The sequence below is a fragment of the Acomys russatus genome, chromosome 8 (assembly GCF_903995435.1).
Source record: "Acomys russatus chromosome 8, mAcoRus1.1, whole genome shotgun sequence".
In the NCBI taxonomy this organism is placed as follows: domain Eukaryota; kingdom Metazoa; phylum Chordata; class Mammalia; order Rodentia; family Muridae; genus Acomys; species Acomys russatus.
In genome coordinates, this window is record NC_067144.1 from 63678098 (window position 1) to 63697021 (window position 18924).

The 18924-nt window shown below is 40.0% G+C and overlaps 1 protein-coding gene across 1 annotated transcript in view; it reads left to right on the forward strand.

Moving 5' to 3' along the window:
- Positions 1-18924, forward strand: part of Jam2 (junctional adhesion molecule 2) — a 51058-nt gene that overhangs the window by 14916 nt on the left and 17218 nt on the right. Inside the window, exon 2 of the mRNA XM_051150161.1 lies at positions 13877-13945. Coding sequence (XP_051006118.1) covers positions 13877-13945 — 69 coding nt within the window. The remainder of the gene's footprint in view (positions 1-13876; positions 13946-18924) is intronic.

The window sequence follows — 18924 nt, forward strand, 5'->3', positions numbered from 1 at the left end:
ACTGTATAAATCAGGAAGTATTTGGAACTATTTTAAAACATTGTGCCCAGGATTTATAACTTGGGTCCAGACAATTGTAGTTTAATTATTATGAGTCTCTCTCTTAAAGTAGAGAAACTCAGCATATGATTTCCTGATATGTTTGTATTTTCAAAGATTTCCTTAGAGATTTGGATCAAAGATCATATTAAAATATGATAGTTGTGTGCTTGAAAAATTAAATATTGAAGGATACAGTAATTATCCTGGTTACATTTTTCAACTGAAATGTAATCCCTTATAACACATTGTTCATAGCAGGAATTATATTGGGCTTCAATTTGGAGCAGTGAATAGTTAAAAGTCCAGAGAGGTCAGACAGAAAGTAAGAGTCAAAAGGTCTCAAGCTGTACAAAAAGTAGCCATGAATAAACCCTGTGTCCTCTGTAGCATGCCTTTTGTAGCTGTGAAAACAAGTAGAGCCCACAGAGCGTAGTGAGGAGGAAAAGTTTTACTTTAAAAATTCACTTAAAATCATGTTATGTTATCATGTAGATATAAAAAAATTCACAAAACAAATCAGTCAAGCTTTTCTAAGTGAAAATGTGTTCAAGAATTACATCAGGAGTGAGTGTTGTCCAGTGCTAATAAGAACAGGGGAATCCCACAAGGTCTGATTCCTACATGAAGTCCACATGGTCTCAGTGGCTGCTGAAGAAGGAGAATTAGCCTGCTACAGGGGCAAGCTCCCATATGTGAATCTCAAGGGGTTACTCCTGGCCATGGGTACATGCAGGCAACATTAAATGGACTCAGTAGATTGCATATACATATGTGCATGTGTGTGTGTATATATGCATATACATTTGTATATACATCTAAGAGTGATCATTGAAGAGGAGATCATGAATTTGGGGGCACACAGGAGCAGTTAGACAGGGGAGGAAGACAGGAGTGGTGTGAATTCAGCACTCATGTACGAGGTTCTCAAAGAAAATCAACTAAAGGTAGGGGCTGGAGATACGGCTTGGCAGTTCAGTGCACTGGCAGAGGATGGCGGTTCAGGTCCTTGTATTCACATGGGGGTTTACAAGCAGCCGTAACTCTGATTCCAGGGGATCCAGGGTCCTTGGACATTCACACACATAAAATGAAAATGAATAAATCATTAAAAAAAAAATCCAACAACATAAAAAAAACCAAAATGATTAATGATTTTTCTTTCAAAAAGAGAAGGTGCTGTGCTTTGTAGAACTATTTGATTGGTGCTGTGATAAGTAGAGGCTGTGGCTTCACTGGGCAGTGGCCAGGGCTGTTAGTTAGCATTCGGTGGATCAATCCTGGATCAAAGTGACGAATTCCCCTCACATGCCCTCAGTCTTCATGATTTTCCAAAACCCAACCGCATGCTCATGTAACTGAATGGTGTGTAATTATCTAAGCCTATAATTTACGCTATTTAACCTATAAGCAGTTTTTGTAGTCTCCTCTAACTAAATATACAAATTTCTATTTTAATATCTGCAGCTATGAGACTCTTTTATTTGGAAGGGTTTTTGATCCTCTTGACTAAATCTAGGTATAACTTTCCAAGTGTCTTCTGGTGTACGCATGAATGAGTATTTATTAATTAAAATATATACTGATTTGTATTCTTTCTACTTATCCTGAACATTAAGAAACTTCAAAAAAAAGAAACTTCACATTTAACTTTTGAACATACATATACGTATATAACATATATAATGTTGTCAATATGTTTTGTTTGGAAGGGGGAAGTCAGCATTTTTTATAGACTTTCTGGGCTGGGGAGATAGCTAGATTGTGTTTACATGCAAGCATAAGGACTTGAGTTCAATTCCCAGTGACCACAGAAAATGTCAGGTTTGGTGATTCATACTTGCAATCCTGGCCCCGGTACAAGAGAGACAGGAAAGTCTCTGGGATGCACTGGTTGGCTATTCTAGCTGACTTAGTGAGCTCTATGTGCCAGTGATAGAGCATCTTTCTAAAAACAAGGTTCAAGTTCCTGAGAACAACATTTGCGGTTAACCTCTGTCTTCCACACGCACGTGCACCCATGTACCCTCCCTCAGTAGTCCCTCCCTTAACACAGAAAAGTTCTGATAGAGTTAAGAACCAATGAATTAAAATAAATGTATGCAAGTTATATACATTTCATCATTGCACCCAAGTTTTAGGTTTGTGGCAGTAAAAGGAAGTTTTGTTTTGTTTTAGTATGCCGTACGTTTTCACTTTCAAGCTTTAATTTTAGCTGATGTGGGAAACGAATTCTATGAGAAAGGTGTTCCGAAACAGTGACTGTAGAATGTGCTGAGCAGTCACTGAACGCATACTTTGTTAACATGGGTCAGTACAAGGACTTGCAGCTAAGCCTTTCATGGTGTGACAGCATCAGAGAGGGCCACTCCAGCCAGTGTGGCCAGTTGAAATGAGAGAAGCGGAATACAAGGCCCAGGATACTGCAGCAGTCTGAGCAGGTACCTCTTGTACTCAGACCTCACAAGTGGGAGTGGGAGCAGTGGGAAGTCCCCATGTTGTAGATGCATCTTGAAAGTGGAGTGAATAGAGCTTATGAATAGATTAGATTTGTTTTCAATAAGGGGAACAATTAAGGAAAGTGGCTCAAATTTTAGCCAAAGCAACTGCAGCAGTTAGACTGTCACCATCTAGGCTAGGAAAGATGGAGTAGGCTTAGAAGATAATATTTACATATAGGGTTTGGACTGTCTCTTAAATCTTTGAGTGGCAAGGCTGAATAGACATTTGTTTCTGAGCCCAGTGTGTTCAGTAAAGATGTCTAGACTAGAGACAAATATTTACGAGCTGTTGGCCTTTGTTGGTGCTTAATGTCAGGAGTCTGGATCGCATCATTGTGAGGAGAAATATGGGCAGAGAGAGGAGGTAAGCACAAGACCAATGGGGAGAGGACCAGAAAGGAGTTTGTCCTGGGAGCTAAGTGCGGGGCGTGTGTTGAGAAAAGCCTGATGAACCGGGTCCATTAAGGCAGGTTGGAAGCTGTCATTGTCATAAATTCTGTTTCACGGGTACTGAGACAGTCCAAAGGGCCAGTAGCTGTTCAAAACACGTCATAACAAGAATGAAAAAGAGAAAAGCTTTCAACATACGCCTTCCCACTCTGAGTAGCCTCTGAAATGAAGATGTCCTAATCATTCCTAGAAACAGAGCAGAAGCCTAACAACTCATCATTTGGATAGCCCACCCTGGTGTGTGATTATTGCGGGGTCAGTTTGGAACACTAAGTGTGCGTGAGAACATTGTATAAAAACCATCAAACAGTGAGGAGAACTAGGCTAAACAATTATGGACTTCGGCTGAATTTTTTCAAACCAGTGAAGGATGGTATCATCAGATTCATTTTACCTGGAAGGGAACCAACACTGCATCTTACCCAAAGTGACACGGATCTCACTTGATCTTGTTTCTTCTCAGTTGGTTATGACTTTCTGAAGACCAAAGACAGTTCTAATAAGCCAGGAAGATGCCTCTAATGCTAGATCAAGGGGCTGAAGCCACAGGGTTCAGAGTTTGGGTTAGGCCAGGAAAACAGAAAGACTCTACTTCAAATACGAAATACATGAGCTCTGTGTAAGGATTCCACTTTGGCTCAGCAAGTAAAACCCACACCACCATATCTAATTAGTGCGCCCATTGTGTGCACAGGTGTGGGGTCATTCATTTTTAAAATATGGTGTCACTATTTTGCTCAGGCTGATCTCAAACTTCTGGGACAAAGCAAACCTTCACAGAGAGAGAGAGAAAGAGGGAGAGAGAGAGACAGAGAGACAGACAGACAGACACACACACACACACACAGAGAGACCCACAGAGACAGAGACAGAGACAGTGACAGAGACAGAGACAGAGACAGAGACCCACAGAGACAGAGACAGAGACCCACAGAGACAGAGACAGAGACAGAGAGCTCTTTGTAGCCAGCATGTCCTTGATGTGGTTGTGTAGCTGAGTGACCTAACGTCTAATCTGATCCCTCTGCCTCCATTTCCCAAGTGAATATAGGCAAGCCCTATCATACCTGGTTTAACCCTTTCTGTAAATTTATTTGAATAGAAAAATAAGAAAAAAGCTCTCATATACTGAAAAAGTTGAACTAGCAGAACAACGTGGAAAAATACACAAAGATTAAGAGGTTTTTTGTTTGTATAGTCTATGCAATTAGTTTTGACTGATACATAACAATATATAAGTTGTACCTATCAGAGGAACAAGAAGCAACATTTTGTTATATATATGCACTACACAATGTCTAAACTAGATTGAACACATCATTTCTCCATCATAAACCCTTTGAAAAATCCTGTCTTCTAGCTTTTAAAACTATACAGTGTATTATTGCAGCCTGTAGTCATCAACTGCACACCACAGCTCCTTGTGCCTTTTAAAATGTAATTCTCACTTGGTGATCAATGTCTCCCCTACCACTTCCTCCTTCCTACTCTACCCAGCGTCTGGTAATAGCCATTCTACTCTTAACTTCCAGGTGGCCAACTTTTGCAGATTCCGTAAGTGGCACAGTGTGTAGGACCTACCCTTCTGCTTGACTTGCTGCACTTTACACAGCAATCTCCAGTGCAGTTCCCAGTGCTACACATAACAAAATTTATTTCGTATTCCAGTGTGAGTATGCACCACATTTTCTTTATTCATTCATCAGCAGATAGGCAATTAGAGTCTTTTCGTTTCCTGTCCACTGTGAGTGCTGCTGCAATGAGCACCGGAGTGCTGATGTCTCTTTGACATGTCAGTTTTATTTCTGTTGGGTACGTATCCAGTATTGAAGATGAATTTGGCTATGTTGACATACAGGTAGTTGTTCTTGGTATGTAATAGTAGTAACATTTAGATAATATAGGTGAGACTGGTAGCTATATTAACTTCTTTGATTTTTAAGGATCATCTTTAGGTCCTGTGCTTCTCTTAATCCCACTTACTTAAAAGATTGCTTGCAAATCAAACAAGCACATTTAATACATGGCCACTTAGATTGAACTTGTTTAAACAGGACAAGTTTCTCATCTAATCTTTAACTTTTAAATTACTGTAAATGTTTAAATATTCTAGCCTTGCCTCAGTCCTTCTCCTCAGACATCACTTTTAAAAACCTACACCTAATAACTCTTTTAATCAAGACAAAACGTTGGATTCCACCTCAGCATTCCATCAGCAGATGTCAAGAACAGTCTCTGTTGGCTGCTTTACTGGACCAAGTTTTTCTTTACTTTTTCGGAATAAAGTGAGTAGGAAAATAAACAAAAACTTATAATGTAGGCCCGACGGTTGAGGCCAGTGTTGTTTCAAAGTTAGCTGCAAAACATCCTCAATTCTTATGGATGAATCCCAAAGCCACTGGCAGAGGTTCACAAGACAAGGCAGAGATGATTGTTTCCATAAGAGCGAACAGCCCCTGCTCAAGTCCTGCCTCCTGTGAGACTCTCCCTCCTCTCCCTGCCTCGCCCTGCAACCGAAGAACAAAAAGTCTTGGGTGCTTCTCTTACTCCTCTAAGATAATCTGCTAAGACTAAGAATAAATAGTTACTTTACACTATAATGAGTTTTAGACTACTATAAGATATTATTTAAATTACTATGTTTCATTGAAAACAGGATTCAATATATGAAGTACGCTGGGGTTTTATTTTAAAAGGAAAATACAGGCAATATCTTGCATAAAATTATTATAAAATTGGACATAAATTATCTTATATTTTAAAATAAATACTTAAGTCACTATGCATTTTTAGAATAACTGATAATGACTGCATTAACTCATAGGGCAAATTGCACAGGGTTTTCAGGAGGACAGTGATGCTCTGTAGAGTTTGTTATGGATTCTGCTTATATGGCTAGAAAGTAGCTCTGTGAGGTACGAATTACAAGTTAGATAACATGGCCATCTCTTTTACAGCCATTCGACCATACTAGCTCTAGGGAGGAGGAGGAAAGAAAAAGAGAGGGGAGAGAATGAGACGGAGGCAGAGAATATGCACTTGGCTTTCTAACCGCTGGGGGATGATATTCCTCATTTCCATATTGTTCTTGGCTCCTCTAAGATGAAGCCAACTGCAAGCAAGAAAAAAAAAGGTCTTATTTTTTTGTTTGGGTTTTTGTTTTTTTTTGTTTTTTTTGCTTTTGTTGTTGTTCTTCTTGTTCTTGTTCTTGTTTTTTTGAGGCAGGCTTTCTCTGTGTGGTCTTGGCTGTCTTGGACTCACTTTGTAGACCAGGCCTGGACTCACTTTGTAGATCAGGCTGGCCTCAAACTTACAGAGATCCCACTGCTTGTACCCGCTGAACTCTGGGATTACAGGCATGTGCCACAGCGCCCAGTGCAAGGAAATTACTTACAATATCAGATATCATAGAGTGATAAGCCTGGGTGTCACATAAGCAGGAGCTAGCAGGATGGTATATCAGGAAGAGCAGCTGCCACTCTGCCAGAGGACTGAGGTTCAGTGCCCAGCACTCATTCGGCGGCTCACACTCATCTGCAGTCCAGCTCCAAGGACCTGTGTGTCCCAGGCACACACAGTTACATATGCATACATACAGGCAAAACACTCATACCGCCCCCCCCAAAAATCCTAAAATGCAATCACGTAGCAGATGCAAGATAGCACTTCTGCCTCCTACTAAACTCTCTGCCCACAGCCATGCTTAGTACTGTTTTAACCCTTCTGTGGCCTTTGAGTTCTACCTCTAGGTCTTAATAAGCAATTTCAGGGTCACTAACAACAGCTCAATGTTTCAATGTTTTCAGTTTGTTTAAAGCAGCTAAGAATACAAATTGTGTTTTGTAAAGATTAGCATAAAGATGTATCAGTAAAATTCTGACATGCTGTCAGAATTATAATTTTTGAATGAACATTTATCTTGCATTAGCTTTGTTAGTGTTTTTAATTATGTCTGAAGCAGAGTAATTATAAATATAGAGTAAATAGGCTTCTTAAGGGAGGCCCTTTGGAGCCAGTCTTGGCCTGGGTATCACCGAAGGCCCTGGACATGGGGTAAGGAGGACCTGTTAATAAGAGTATTTTTGTAAAATTTTTACAAATAGCATTTGTTCTTTTTCTCTTTTCTTTTCTTTCTTTCTTTCTTTCCTTCTTCTTCTTCTTCTTCTTCTTCTTCTTCTTCTTCTTCTTCTTCTTCTTCTTCTTCTTCTTCCATTTGTTCTTTTTCATTTCATACTACTAGCAATTAAACCAAGGGCTTGCCCCCTGTATGTGCTAGGCAGGTGCTCTCTCACTAAGCTACATCCCTGGCATAAGAAGGACACTTTCTTGGACTGTTTTCACAGAGCATACAATTATGGGCTTCTTGTTAGCAAGTTGATTTAGCTTCCCAGTTTGATTACCAGAGGGCTTGGATAAATGAAGTGATCTCCAGGGACTGTGGTCTGACTATTCCACCATTAAAACCCTGAGGATCCCACAGGACCAGTGAGTTTCTGTGTACACTTATGAGCGCTATCAAACTTCAATCCCTAACAGAGAAGGTTGTAGATATTTTATTTTCCGTGTCTCTGGGGGAGATGATGACTCACAGAATCTGGGCCTTTACAATTTCACACACATGCTCCCAATTACAGTCTGCTGACACAGATGCTTACAGAAGGGATCCGAAAGCCCAGGGAAACCTCCCTGCCTCTTGTTGCTTCAGGTTTCCTTTGAGTAGCGCTCAGGAAGCTGACAGAATAAGAACTGTTTATCTTAAAGTGCAGACCATGGTAACAATGGTCTGGCAGCCTTGTTTGACTGTCATGACCGTGATTGGCAGCTGAAGATCACTCACATTTAGCTACTCTCGTTTCTTGTAAGTCCAAGGACTATAATTTCCTTTTCTTTTGATAAAGGCAGTTCTCTGACGTACATTTACAAAGTGGTCCTACACGCCCATCTGTGAGTGCACAGAACACGTAGTTGCTTGGGTCAGTCAACCAAAAAGATTTTAAAAGTGGCTTGATGGACATGTGCATACATTTGAATCTCTGGGACCTTTGGATCTGTGTCCTGAAACAGTCAGAGGACATCAGGACAGCGTGTGCAATAGCAAGAAGGGCCCAATTTCTGAAATTCACTCAAATCAAATATTAAAAGACGGTAACAAAGTTTTTTGTGCTAAATATGGAATGAGAGAGCCTATGTGTCATAATTCAGGTGAAATGGCTGCTTAGGACGCGCATGGCTGGATCTGTGGTAGAATCAAAAGGACAATTTAAAATCTGGAAGGTTCTAGCCTCAGCACTGTGGTTTGTGACGAGCCGTAAAAGAACCCATTTCATACCTCGTAGCAGAAGGACCTGAACAGGTTTCTACCATCGACACTGTTATCAGTTGGCTATTTTACTAATTATTATCTCCAATCAAAATTATAGCACAAAGGAAGTCCACATTTGTGGGAAGAGGACTGTCTGTAAACACAATCCAAGTCTATTATAGAACAAAATAAAACTTTTTTCAATTGTGTGTGTGTGTGTGTGTGTGTGTGTGTGTGTGTGTGTGTGTGTGTTTATTCTTTCCTTTTACCATGGGGTTCTAGATCAAACTCAGGTCACCAGTTTTTATATATAAACAGACCTACATACACAGGGCATGAAGTTGGGAGGGGGAGGGATGTGTTTCGGAGATACAGGAGGAGTTAGAGGAGACTAAATGGAGATGGGTATGATCATAATTCCACTTATATGTACATGCAATGCCTTTAATGTATGTAATTCTTAAGAATAAATAAAACTCATAATTTAAAATGAAAGTTTTTAATTAAAAATATTTCTTAAAAGAAGTCTTAGTAAGTAGGAAATTGAAATTGACAAAAAGGAAAAGAATTCATGTTCCTATTCTGAGTCATAAAACCTACCTTCCAACCCCCACCCCCAGCCCCATATTATATTGAAGCGTTCCTGGATAAATGGAAACCTTCCAGCTGGCTGAAGAAAGCAAACGCTCTCAGTAGGCATGTGCTGTTTGGAGAGTTCAAAGCTAGGACAACGCGAAAGGAGCAAAGATTATCTCTTCCTCTTTTGCTCAGATTTCCCCTTAACTGGTTCCCAGAGAATATTATTCTTCATTGTTTTGTCTAAAAAGTCCACTAAAATACTTTGCCACTCAACAAGGCCTGTCAGTCACAATCAAGAACCGCTGTGGGAAACTGATTCTCAGACATTTCCAAGTGTCCTTTGAAAGTTTCAAAACCTTTCCAGTTTGGAATCATAATTATTACAAAAATATCTAGAGATTTAAATGGAAGAGAACGCAGGAGGTCCTACCTCTTCCTAAGCTCACTGATAAAAACCTGGCTTAGCTGTGGTCTTGACCCTTTTTCTGCTCTCTTGAAGATCAAGGCTCTGCCTTTGAACTCTAGAGAAGAAAATTGAGAAAGAAGAGAAGATGCTGGACAGAGCAGCTCTGAGGAAGGGTGAGGTGAGAGGTTTCAGAGGCACATGGGAGGAAAGAAAAACAGCTTGCGTCAGAAGGAAGTGCATGGGAAAAGCAGACAGAAGACTTAAAGAGATTCCCTGGACCCTTCTCACGGTTCTTGAAATACAGGAGCCAAAAAGGCTGTTTGAAGTGATTCTTCGGTGGCCTTGACTCCTCTCTATCACTGAGTGCAGTGACCTGCTGCCTTCTGCACCCATTTGCATTTGTGGGCATCAGTGACAAGGACCAGTGGAGGTCGAGCATTCTTCACCCACACCAAGGTTACCAGTGTCCATGGCAGAGACAGTAACAATTTAGAATTAATGCCGAATAGAGGAACTAGATAGTTAAGTCTTGGGGAGTTTTACTTTGCAATGAGACTTGTTGCCATGAGAGAGAGAGAGAGAGAGAGAGAGAGAGAGAGAGAGAGAGAGAGAGAGAGAGAGAGAATTTTCTCTTTAATGGCCATGTTCCTTAGGAGTGAGAAGGACCATTAGATAAATAAGCAAAAGAGAAGATGCCATCTCACATGAAAATTTTTTCCCTCTCAGAAATATAATAAATTATCATTCATCATTATAACATTTCTATTTCACAAGAACTTTAAAACCCTTGATCTCACAATTCTCTGTTCTCCTTTAGTTCGATATTTTATCTCTGTACATGCTTCTTAAGTTAGCCTGACAGGAGCAGGACTTTTCAACTAGGAGTGACTTCCGCAGCACACTTCCAATACACATTTATTTGTCCATTTCTACAGTTTTAGATGCCAGGACATGGGTAGAGTGCTACCTGCATCTGGCAAGTAGAAGCCAGCAATGGTGTAACTGCACCATACTGTATAGGACAGCCTCCTACAAAAGACTATCAGATCCCAAAGGGCAGAACATTAGTAATGAGAAACCCTGGTCAAGAGCCTTCTGAGATTCTTGTGGTGGCCTTTATCACCGGGCATGGTCTCTTCACTTCTCTCTTCCTGCGGAGCCCAAAGCCAGGTTCTTGCCTTCATTAATACCAACTTCTCTTCTCCCCAATGCACCTTCAGTAGAATGAAGGACCTTTCTATGGGACATTTGTATTAACTGGCAGTCTTTGTGCATAGTTCAGCTGGAGGGAAATGGGGCACAGTGTCTAATACAGCACAGTACAATGTAGAACAGAAATGCATAGTACGGTACAGATAACCATGGGAGACTTGGGTACTGCATTAGTTACGTTTGTATGGCAGTAACCAAGATACTTGAGAAAAACCTTAAGGCTGGAACATTTGATTTTGGCTCATGGTTTCATGGCTCAGCCTGAGGAGCTTGGGAAGATCATTATGGCAGCCCAATTATGGGGTGAACGACCTTGTTCACCCCATGGTGGACAGGAAGCAGAAAGCAGGAGACAGGAAGGGGCCAAGATAAAGTTAACTCCAATACCCACCGCAGTGACTTATTTCCTGCAGTGAGGCCACACCTTATAAAGTTTCCAGAACTTCTCAAAATACAACCATGACCTACCCTGGGAGAGCACTTCATATTCAAATCATAACCACCGATAATTATTATAAGTTAAATGAGTAGATATTTAGGAAACACCAGGGAAGCTGTCTGATACCTAAGTGCTTAATGCATGTTGGCCATATTATTTTACTCACAGGAATACAAAGATCTATGTTGGCCAAGTCGCTTCTTCTTTCTACCACAAGTCTGGGAAGGAGGTACATTTTAGTAATGGTGGTTTCTCTCAAATGTGTTGGGGGCTGTGCACGAGGAACAGTAAAACAGCTCTAGAACTCATAGAATACAGTCCACTGGTTAGCATACCCACGATGGGTGTGTCTTGACAAAACATAACCCGGAGAACTACGGGTCTTGACTTCATGCTGTTATGGAGCATAGCTCCGCTTGTTATCCTTGTGGTCCTCGTAATCCCCCTAATATGTGAATTGTGTGAGTACTATAAAGGGGGCTCCCAGCCCCTCACCGGGCAGCATCATTGGCATATGCAATAACAATGCTTGATCTATTTCAGGCATTGCTGCTGGAGCAGATTAATGATTCAACCATCACCCATGAAAAGAACCTGCAGATGTAGATTGCTAACAATGACCCTTAGAAAGAATCTGGAAAAATAGATTAGATTGTTCAACAAGGCTAGGCAAAGATGTTTTTGCTATTGGCTCTGATGCAGAAAATCTTAAAGAACAATTGAAGTTAAGAAGATGTACAATCCTAATAGGAAAGCTAGGGACTTTTTGAGGTTGATGAGCAAAGACAATACCCCAGTTAGCATAGCAGATGTGACTCTCACACTGAAACTGGACATCAAGGTGACTAATTTCTTATGTTCATTTTTTGCCCTCAGCTTCCTAATGTGATTTAATAAAACATATTAATGAGTAGATGAGCACCTCTAAGATTTAAAGTAGGGATGTCTAATGATTTTTATGTAGAAGTTTAGATTTGTGATTCTTTTAAGATCTTTATAAGATTACTTTTTAAGATAATTATTTCTTTGTAGCTGCAAATTGCAGCGTGCCAGTAAAGAAAAGCTAGCTGGGAAATCACCTTGCTTGCTTATTCTCTGTTAATATATAACAAGTTGCTTAGTTATAAATGTATATGGGTTCTTGGAACAACTTGGTTTTCATGTTTCTTTCTCACCCATGATACATTAAACATTTGATCATGTGAAGGTATTGAAGAACATGTTTTTCTTACATATTCTCATTGTAATCATCCACTTAAAGAAAACATAACTATATTGTGATTTTTGTACTGCTTGAAAGATCTTGCTGGGATATATAAGCTGTGGAAGAAGTAATAAGGCTGTTGGAATATGTTTTAATCTATAAAGATGTGTGTAAGTATATATGTGCGTATGCATGTGTACAAGGTTGTTGGAATAGTTTCCATCCACAAAGATGCATGTGTGTAATGTTGTAGACCTTGCTCTTTGGAGTTTGTTCCATCCACCAAGATATGTATATGTGTGTGTGTGTGTGTGTGTGTGTGTGTGTGTGTATGTATGTATGTATGTATGCATGTATGTACATGAATGTGTAAAGTAAGAGAAACTTGGAAGAAGCAGCTTGTTGAAACCCACCTGCTAGAGTCTGTCTTATTTCATCATCAAGAGTGTGTGTGTGTGTGTGTGTGTGTGTGTGTACGGTTCTTTTCTCTCCTTCTTTCCCTTTCTTTTTTAGATGCTTGCCACCATCAGTGGAAGTTATTGCCAGTAACAATCAGTTCTTGCCTGGGAGGTTGCCCTCAGAGAAAGTCTGCAGGATCACCATCCAGCTGCAGGACCCATGACCTTGCCTTGGTTTCCCTAGTTGATGTCAAAGCAGATCCTAGACACAGAGGCTTGCCTAAGCTATCAGATTTTCCCATGTCTGTTAAGCCATTTTTTTTTTTAAGGTGATGAGGCAAAAAGTACTCTATTTTTCTCTTGCTTGAGTTTGGATAGTTATGTGCCCTCTCAAGACAAGAAACACTGATTAATAGTAAAGGACAAAGAGCAAAAAGTACAAATAATCAAAAGCATTGTGGTGGGTGGCAGAATTCTCATCACGTATGGATGCAAAGATAGATGTATCCTAGGAAACGTGTGAGATTCTGGCATGAGTGACCCTGTCCATTGTGACGCCTTTCAGTATAATAAAATTTGTAGAAATAAGAGACAGTTTGCATCTAAGCTGTTGTGTTACTTTTGCCGATGAGTTTGTGGTGGAAGCAGAGAAAGGAGATACAGGTGTCTAGTAGAAAGAGAGACTTGCATGTGTCATCCCAGAAGAGATGTCAGAACTAATGATAAAGATTTGTGAAGGATTGAAAAAAAAAAGGTAACTGAATCAATGAGAGTATAAAAGACTATATAAAGAGAAAGAGTTGAGTCTTCTCTAAGAAGCTATTCTAGGATGAATGGATAAGTGGATGGATGTGGGTAGATGGATGGGTGGGGGAATGAGTAGCTGGACGGATACGTGGGTAAGAGAGTGGATATATTGGATGGGTGGCTGGTTGGATGCATGTCTGGATGAATATGTGGATGAGTGGGTGGATAGAGGGATGGGTGAGTGTGTAGGTGGGTAGATGGAAGGATGGATGGACAGATGTGGTTAGATGGCAGGTGGATAGATGGATGATGGGTGGATGGACAGACTATTGCATATAAGGTAAATTAAGGGCATACTGTTTTCAGAGGTGCTGAGAAGAGTGTGCTTTCTGCTTGAGAAATATATAAAAGCCCAAACCACCATAAAGAAATGAAAGTGACATGTGTGGTATGGTTTCCGTGCTTCGATATTTTATGTTTTATGGTATGAATTATGTAACAATTGTTACTCTGTTTAGGCTGGCTTTGTTGAATGCTGTATCCCAATCAAACATTTGAAAAGAGATTTCCATATTGATTCTCCGCTTTTACTCTTTCAGATCATAAGGCAAATGGATTTTCTGCATCAAAAGACCACCATCAAGAAGTTACAGTAATAGAGTACCAAGGTATACATTTTACAGGTTTAAGTAGACTGATTTATTTACAGACCTTGTGAGGATGTCATATACGTGGTGCTGTCTTTCTATTTAAGATCTGCTTGCTCTTCTGCCTCTCTCGCTCTGTCTCTGTCTCTGTCTCTGTCTCTCTGTCTCTGTCTCTGTCTGTCTCTGTCTCTCTGTCTGTCTCTCTGTCTGTCTCTCTCTGTCTCTCTCTCTCTCTGTCTCTCTCTCTGTCTCTCTCTCTCTGTCTCTCTCTCTCTCTGTCTCTCTCGTGTGTGTGTGTGTGTGTGTGTGTGTGTGTGTGTGTGTGTGTGTGTGTTTAGGAGTGTATCCAGTGTAGGAGAACAACTTTGTGGAATCAGTTTTCTGGATGAAACTCAGTTCTCCAGACTTTTGTGGTCAGTCTTCTAACCGCTGAGCCATCTCACTGACTCTTACAGCCAGTCAGGCTTGGGGCTGTTCACCTGAAAAGGAATTTTTAGCCTTCAGACACCATTTTCAAAGGTTAGCAAGATGAAGGTGGGGTAGAAGCTGCATTAGGTCACCTACGCAGTACAAGATTATGGTGGAAAAGCAAAAAGCACTCAGATATTTCAGTTAAGGCCTTTAAGTTGTAATATGCTCCATAGTTAAGCTAAGGCAACACACTTTATTGTGAGTTTCAAATACGGGAAGGTGGCTAAGAGGAAATAAAGCCCAGTAGCGTACTGACAGAGCTGGGCTACAGGCCAGAAGGGAGGCTGCAAGAACAAAGAGTGCACACAGCAGGAGAGCATGACCTCCAGAGTCAAAGAAAATGAAGTTTGGTCTTCTACTCACATCCCAGAGGCACTTCCTCAGGTCCAACAAGATACAGTGTGCATGCCTGGAGTTGAGCATCTCTATTGAATGTCAAGATTGCACACTTTATTCTTGCACTACAATTCACATAAGGTTAACACCTGACATCTTCAGATGTAAACACTTGAGTGGGACCCAGCATATCCAAAACGTTCTAAAACCACAACCCCTCTTTAGACCCAGAACGCTTCCACCAAAGTGAAGTCCTGTGCATACTTGTCATTGCTTTTTAAAGGCATGCTTTATTTTTAATATAGAAAATCTTTCCATAATTTATTGCAACCTATGTTAATCCCGAGGATGAAGCTACTACGCCCAGTGAGAAATTATTTTATGGCAGGCCAATGCTTGCAATATACAAGGCACTGGGTTTAATGCAACCCGTGCACGTGGGGGGGCGGGAAGAGAGAGAGAGAGAGAGAGAGAGAGAGAGAGGCAATCTGATACCAAAGAGGGTAGCAATCCAAACCCAGAGTAAATGTTTATTATTTTCTTCTTTCACTTCTCTTTTAATTAGAGTGCATTTTAGTTCTATTTTATCTGTACTCTGCTCTCCATTAAGCAAAAATCAATGTCTAGTTTTTTCCACATTTTTGTTTGGGGATATATATTTTTTTTCAATAACTTAAATTTTGTGACATTTTATGAAACACATTTCATTCAGGGTTTTTTTTTTTTCTTTCTCATGTTTCTCTGATGTCAGAAAGTTGTGAACTAATCCCTGCTTCTCAGGGCACTGGTCTGTCTCCCGTCCAATGGTGCTGCCAAAAGCAGATTAAGCTAGAAACCAGGGCAGCTCTGCCAGGCTTGTGTATCACATGAGCGGCTCTCTGCAGTGCCTAAACATGAACATTATTAATCAGAGTTTTTAACTTAATACCAACCATTTTCTTAGACAATGTTTTTTTTTCCAAAAGATTAAACAGACAAAACTGGCCACATAATCCACCTTAATAGAAAAGGTTGGCACATTTTTGTGTATTAATGTGTCTTGGGTAAAGAAATGTGATTTATATCAATATTGTTTGTTTTACTGTCCAAAACAGAGGTAACATGTAAGTTCAGATGTGGACAATGTAAATGTAGACTTGTGATGGTATCTTGTATAGATTTCTATCACACGGAGGCAAGTTCACAGTTAAACTAATTTTCCCATGAATGAAAATAACAAAGGCCATTTATGGAGTATATGCTGTATGCAAGATATAATGTGACAAGAATGATTATTCTATGACCTCACTGATATGCCTATGACGTTCCCTTGTCTAACCTGATGGCTTGTGCTGTGCACTGGCAGGTCACCACAACCCAGAAGCCAGATAAGGACAATTATGCCACCTGTGAGTTCGGAATTTTGGCTGAAGGAGAAAAGGGAGAATTAGCATCTAGGTTCTTTATCCTGAGATATTAGCTCCATAATCCTAGTACGTTCACTGTTTATATTAATATCCCAGGCCTGCCACACCAACATACTAGAGACTCTAAACAGCAAGCTTGTTCTCTGACAGTTGCAGAGGTGCTGATGCCGTAGGGCCCTTGGTCCTGACTCTTCCATCTGCAGGTCACACTATCTCAAAGAATTTTAGAACTAAGTTCCCTATCTTCTAAATCTTTGGTCAGCTGTTATTCTGGAAGAAGTCGACTTTGCTTTGCACGTTGCATCCTTGTCCTGCAGTCCCACGGCTTCCCTGCTGCTGCATCCATCTCGCTCAGTCTTCTGGGGCCACTTGTTGCTTGTTGGCCTGACTTTCTTTGCTAGACTGTCAGATCCCAAAGGCAAAGGGTCCTTGCTCTGTTTGCTGGTCACAGGTCAGGAACAATGCTGGCCACACAGCTTACTGAATGTTTTTGACAACGGTATAGATTGCTTCTTTGCATTATATATAAATATATATATATATATATATATATATATATATATATATATATATATATATATATATATATATCAGACTACAGTCAAATCACCTGGGTGGGCAAAGTCATTGATTACATTTTATTTGTTTAAAAAACTTTTTTCCATTTTTATTATATTTCTTTTTAGCAGATACATTTATATTATTACACATAAATAAAATAGACTATATAAAGCAGGAACACTGGTTACATTTTATAATAGAATTTCCTCAGGTTTTTCAACAGAACTGTGAGGTAGCAGTCAGGAGGAACTCACCAAAAAAGACGTATTTGTGTGCATGATTAGTTAAATATATAAAAGAATATTTTGCCATACAAAACTATTTCTTAAGATGTAGGGGTAAGACAGAGAGAAATGGTGAAAATGAGTGTGGGTGTGTGCATAATTGTTGGAAAACTCAACAACATACGGGAAGGAAACCTATCTAAAACTCAAGACTCCGGAAGTCACCACCCTTTCTCCTTAATCAACAGAACAGAGCTGTTTCCTCAGACAGGTCCCTTAGCACACATTTGTCTTTGCAGCACAGTTGTAAACACCTCTGAAAATGATTTCTCTGTGTGGTGCAAAAGCCTAAAGCTTTAAGCATCCTTAAAAGAGCTTGCGGTTCTGTTTTTCCTTGCATTTCTTTTCCCCAGGCAATTTTCTAATACCTTCCATTTTTACTCCTGTCAATAGAAGTACAGTTGAAATTTTAGAAACAGCACAGGCTATACATAACAACAGCAATGAGCTCTTATCTATCACGTAGCAATCACCACTCAGTTACAAATTTCAAACATATGCCCTATTATAGACTTTTTGTCCATGATTGTGCATATGAAATCGAGGCTTTTCAAAAATGGCATTAAATGTTCTTAAACATCAAAATCAGACATACAGAAACCACATTCACCTACTTTTTCTTTCTTTTTTTAAAAGATTTATTTATTTATGTATATAAGCACTCTGTTGCATGTTTGCCTGCATGACAGAAGAAAGCATCAGATAGAAGAGGGCATCAGACCACATTATAGATGGTTGTGAGCCACCATGTGGTTGCTGGGAATTGAACTCAGGACCTTTGGATGAGCAGCCCGTGCTCTTAAGCACTGAGCCATCTCTCCAGCCCCCTACTATTTCTCTCAGTAAAAGATCTTGTGTGTGTGTCTGTGTGTGTGTATGTGTGTATTTTAAGCCAAACCCCATGTGTTATGGTTAAAAATATTCAGAAATATGAAATTGGTACTCCAAGGCACTGGTTGAAACATACTTTTAAACTATTTATAGCTGGAGCTTCTGCTTGGCAGCTTAAAGTAGCACTGAGACCAGTGTTGGCCTACTGTCCCTAGTCATCTTGTTTAGACAGTCAAAAGAGGGGACTCCCTGCAAGATTCCAGAAATTCTGTAATGATGCAACCGTGGTAAATTTACTGTGATAAAAATGATCTTTACTACACTGAAGTAAAACTGACCAGAATTATCTTGTAATAGTTGAGGCAAAGTTACAGACAGTCATTCTGAAGTAGGAACCTACGATTTATTATAGGATTAAATTAGCTGTATATTAATATATTCATAGAGTGAGTCACAAAGGAACCGAGCGGGAATGTAGCCTGTGAGGGATGTCTGTGCATTTTGCCAGCACGGTCTGGAATGGACTAAGTATCTTTCTTAGGTAGAAATATAAAATATTCCCCTAGACCTCCAGACCAGGCTGGCCTCAAACTCAGACATCAGCCTGCCTCTGCCTTGTATGCTGGGATTAAAGGTGTGTGCCACCATTGCCTGGCCTAGACTACCCTCTTAATGCTCAATCGTTGCCTGAAGTGACATTATCTTACCTGCATCTTCCAGCAAACTTCAGCCTCCTCAAATGCTGGGATTTAGAATAACAAGTAAATAATTAGTTATGGTTGCTGTTTGTTAGTACTAGCATGTTTAGGCCTGCATGTTTCACATATATTGCTGCTTTTGAAGACTCACAACAGTGCGCTACTATCCCATTTCGATGACGGCAACACAGATTATACAACTAGAGAAAGCAGGATTGTGCCACGTAATTATAACAGAAAAGAGCTGTCATGTTCCCATTCATCTTTGGATTAAGCCAACATGGCAGTTACTGATGTGCTGTATTTATGTACATGTGCGCATGACTGGGAGGAGATGAATGGATGGATGGAAATGCAGGAAATTAATTAAGATGTTTTAAAGTTTTTTTAATTATGTAAGGTGTAAATTCATA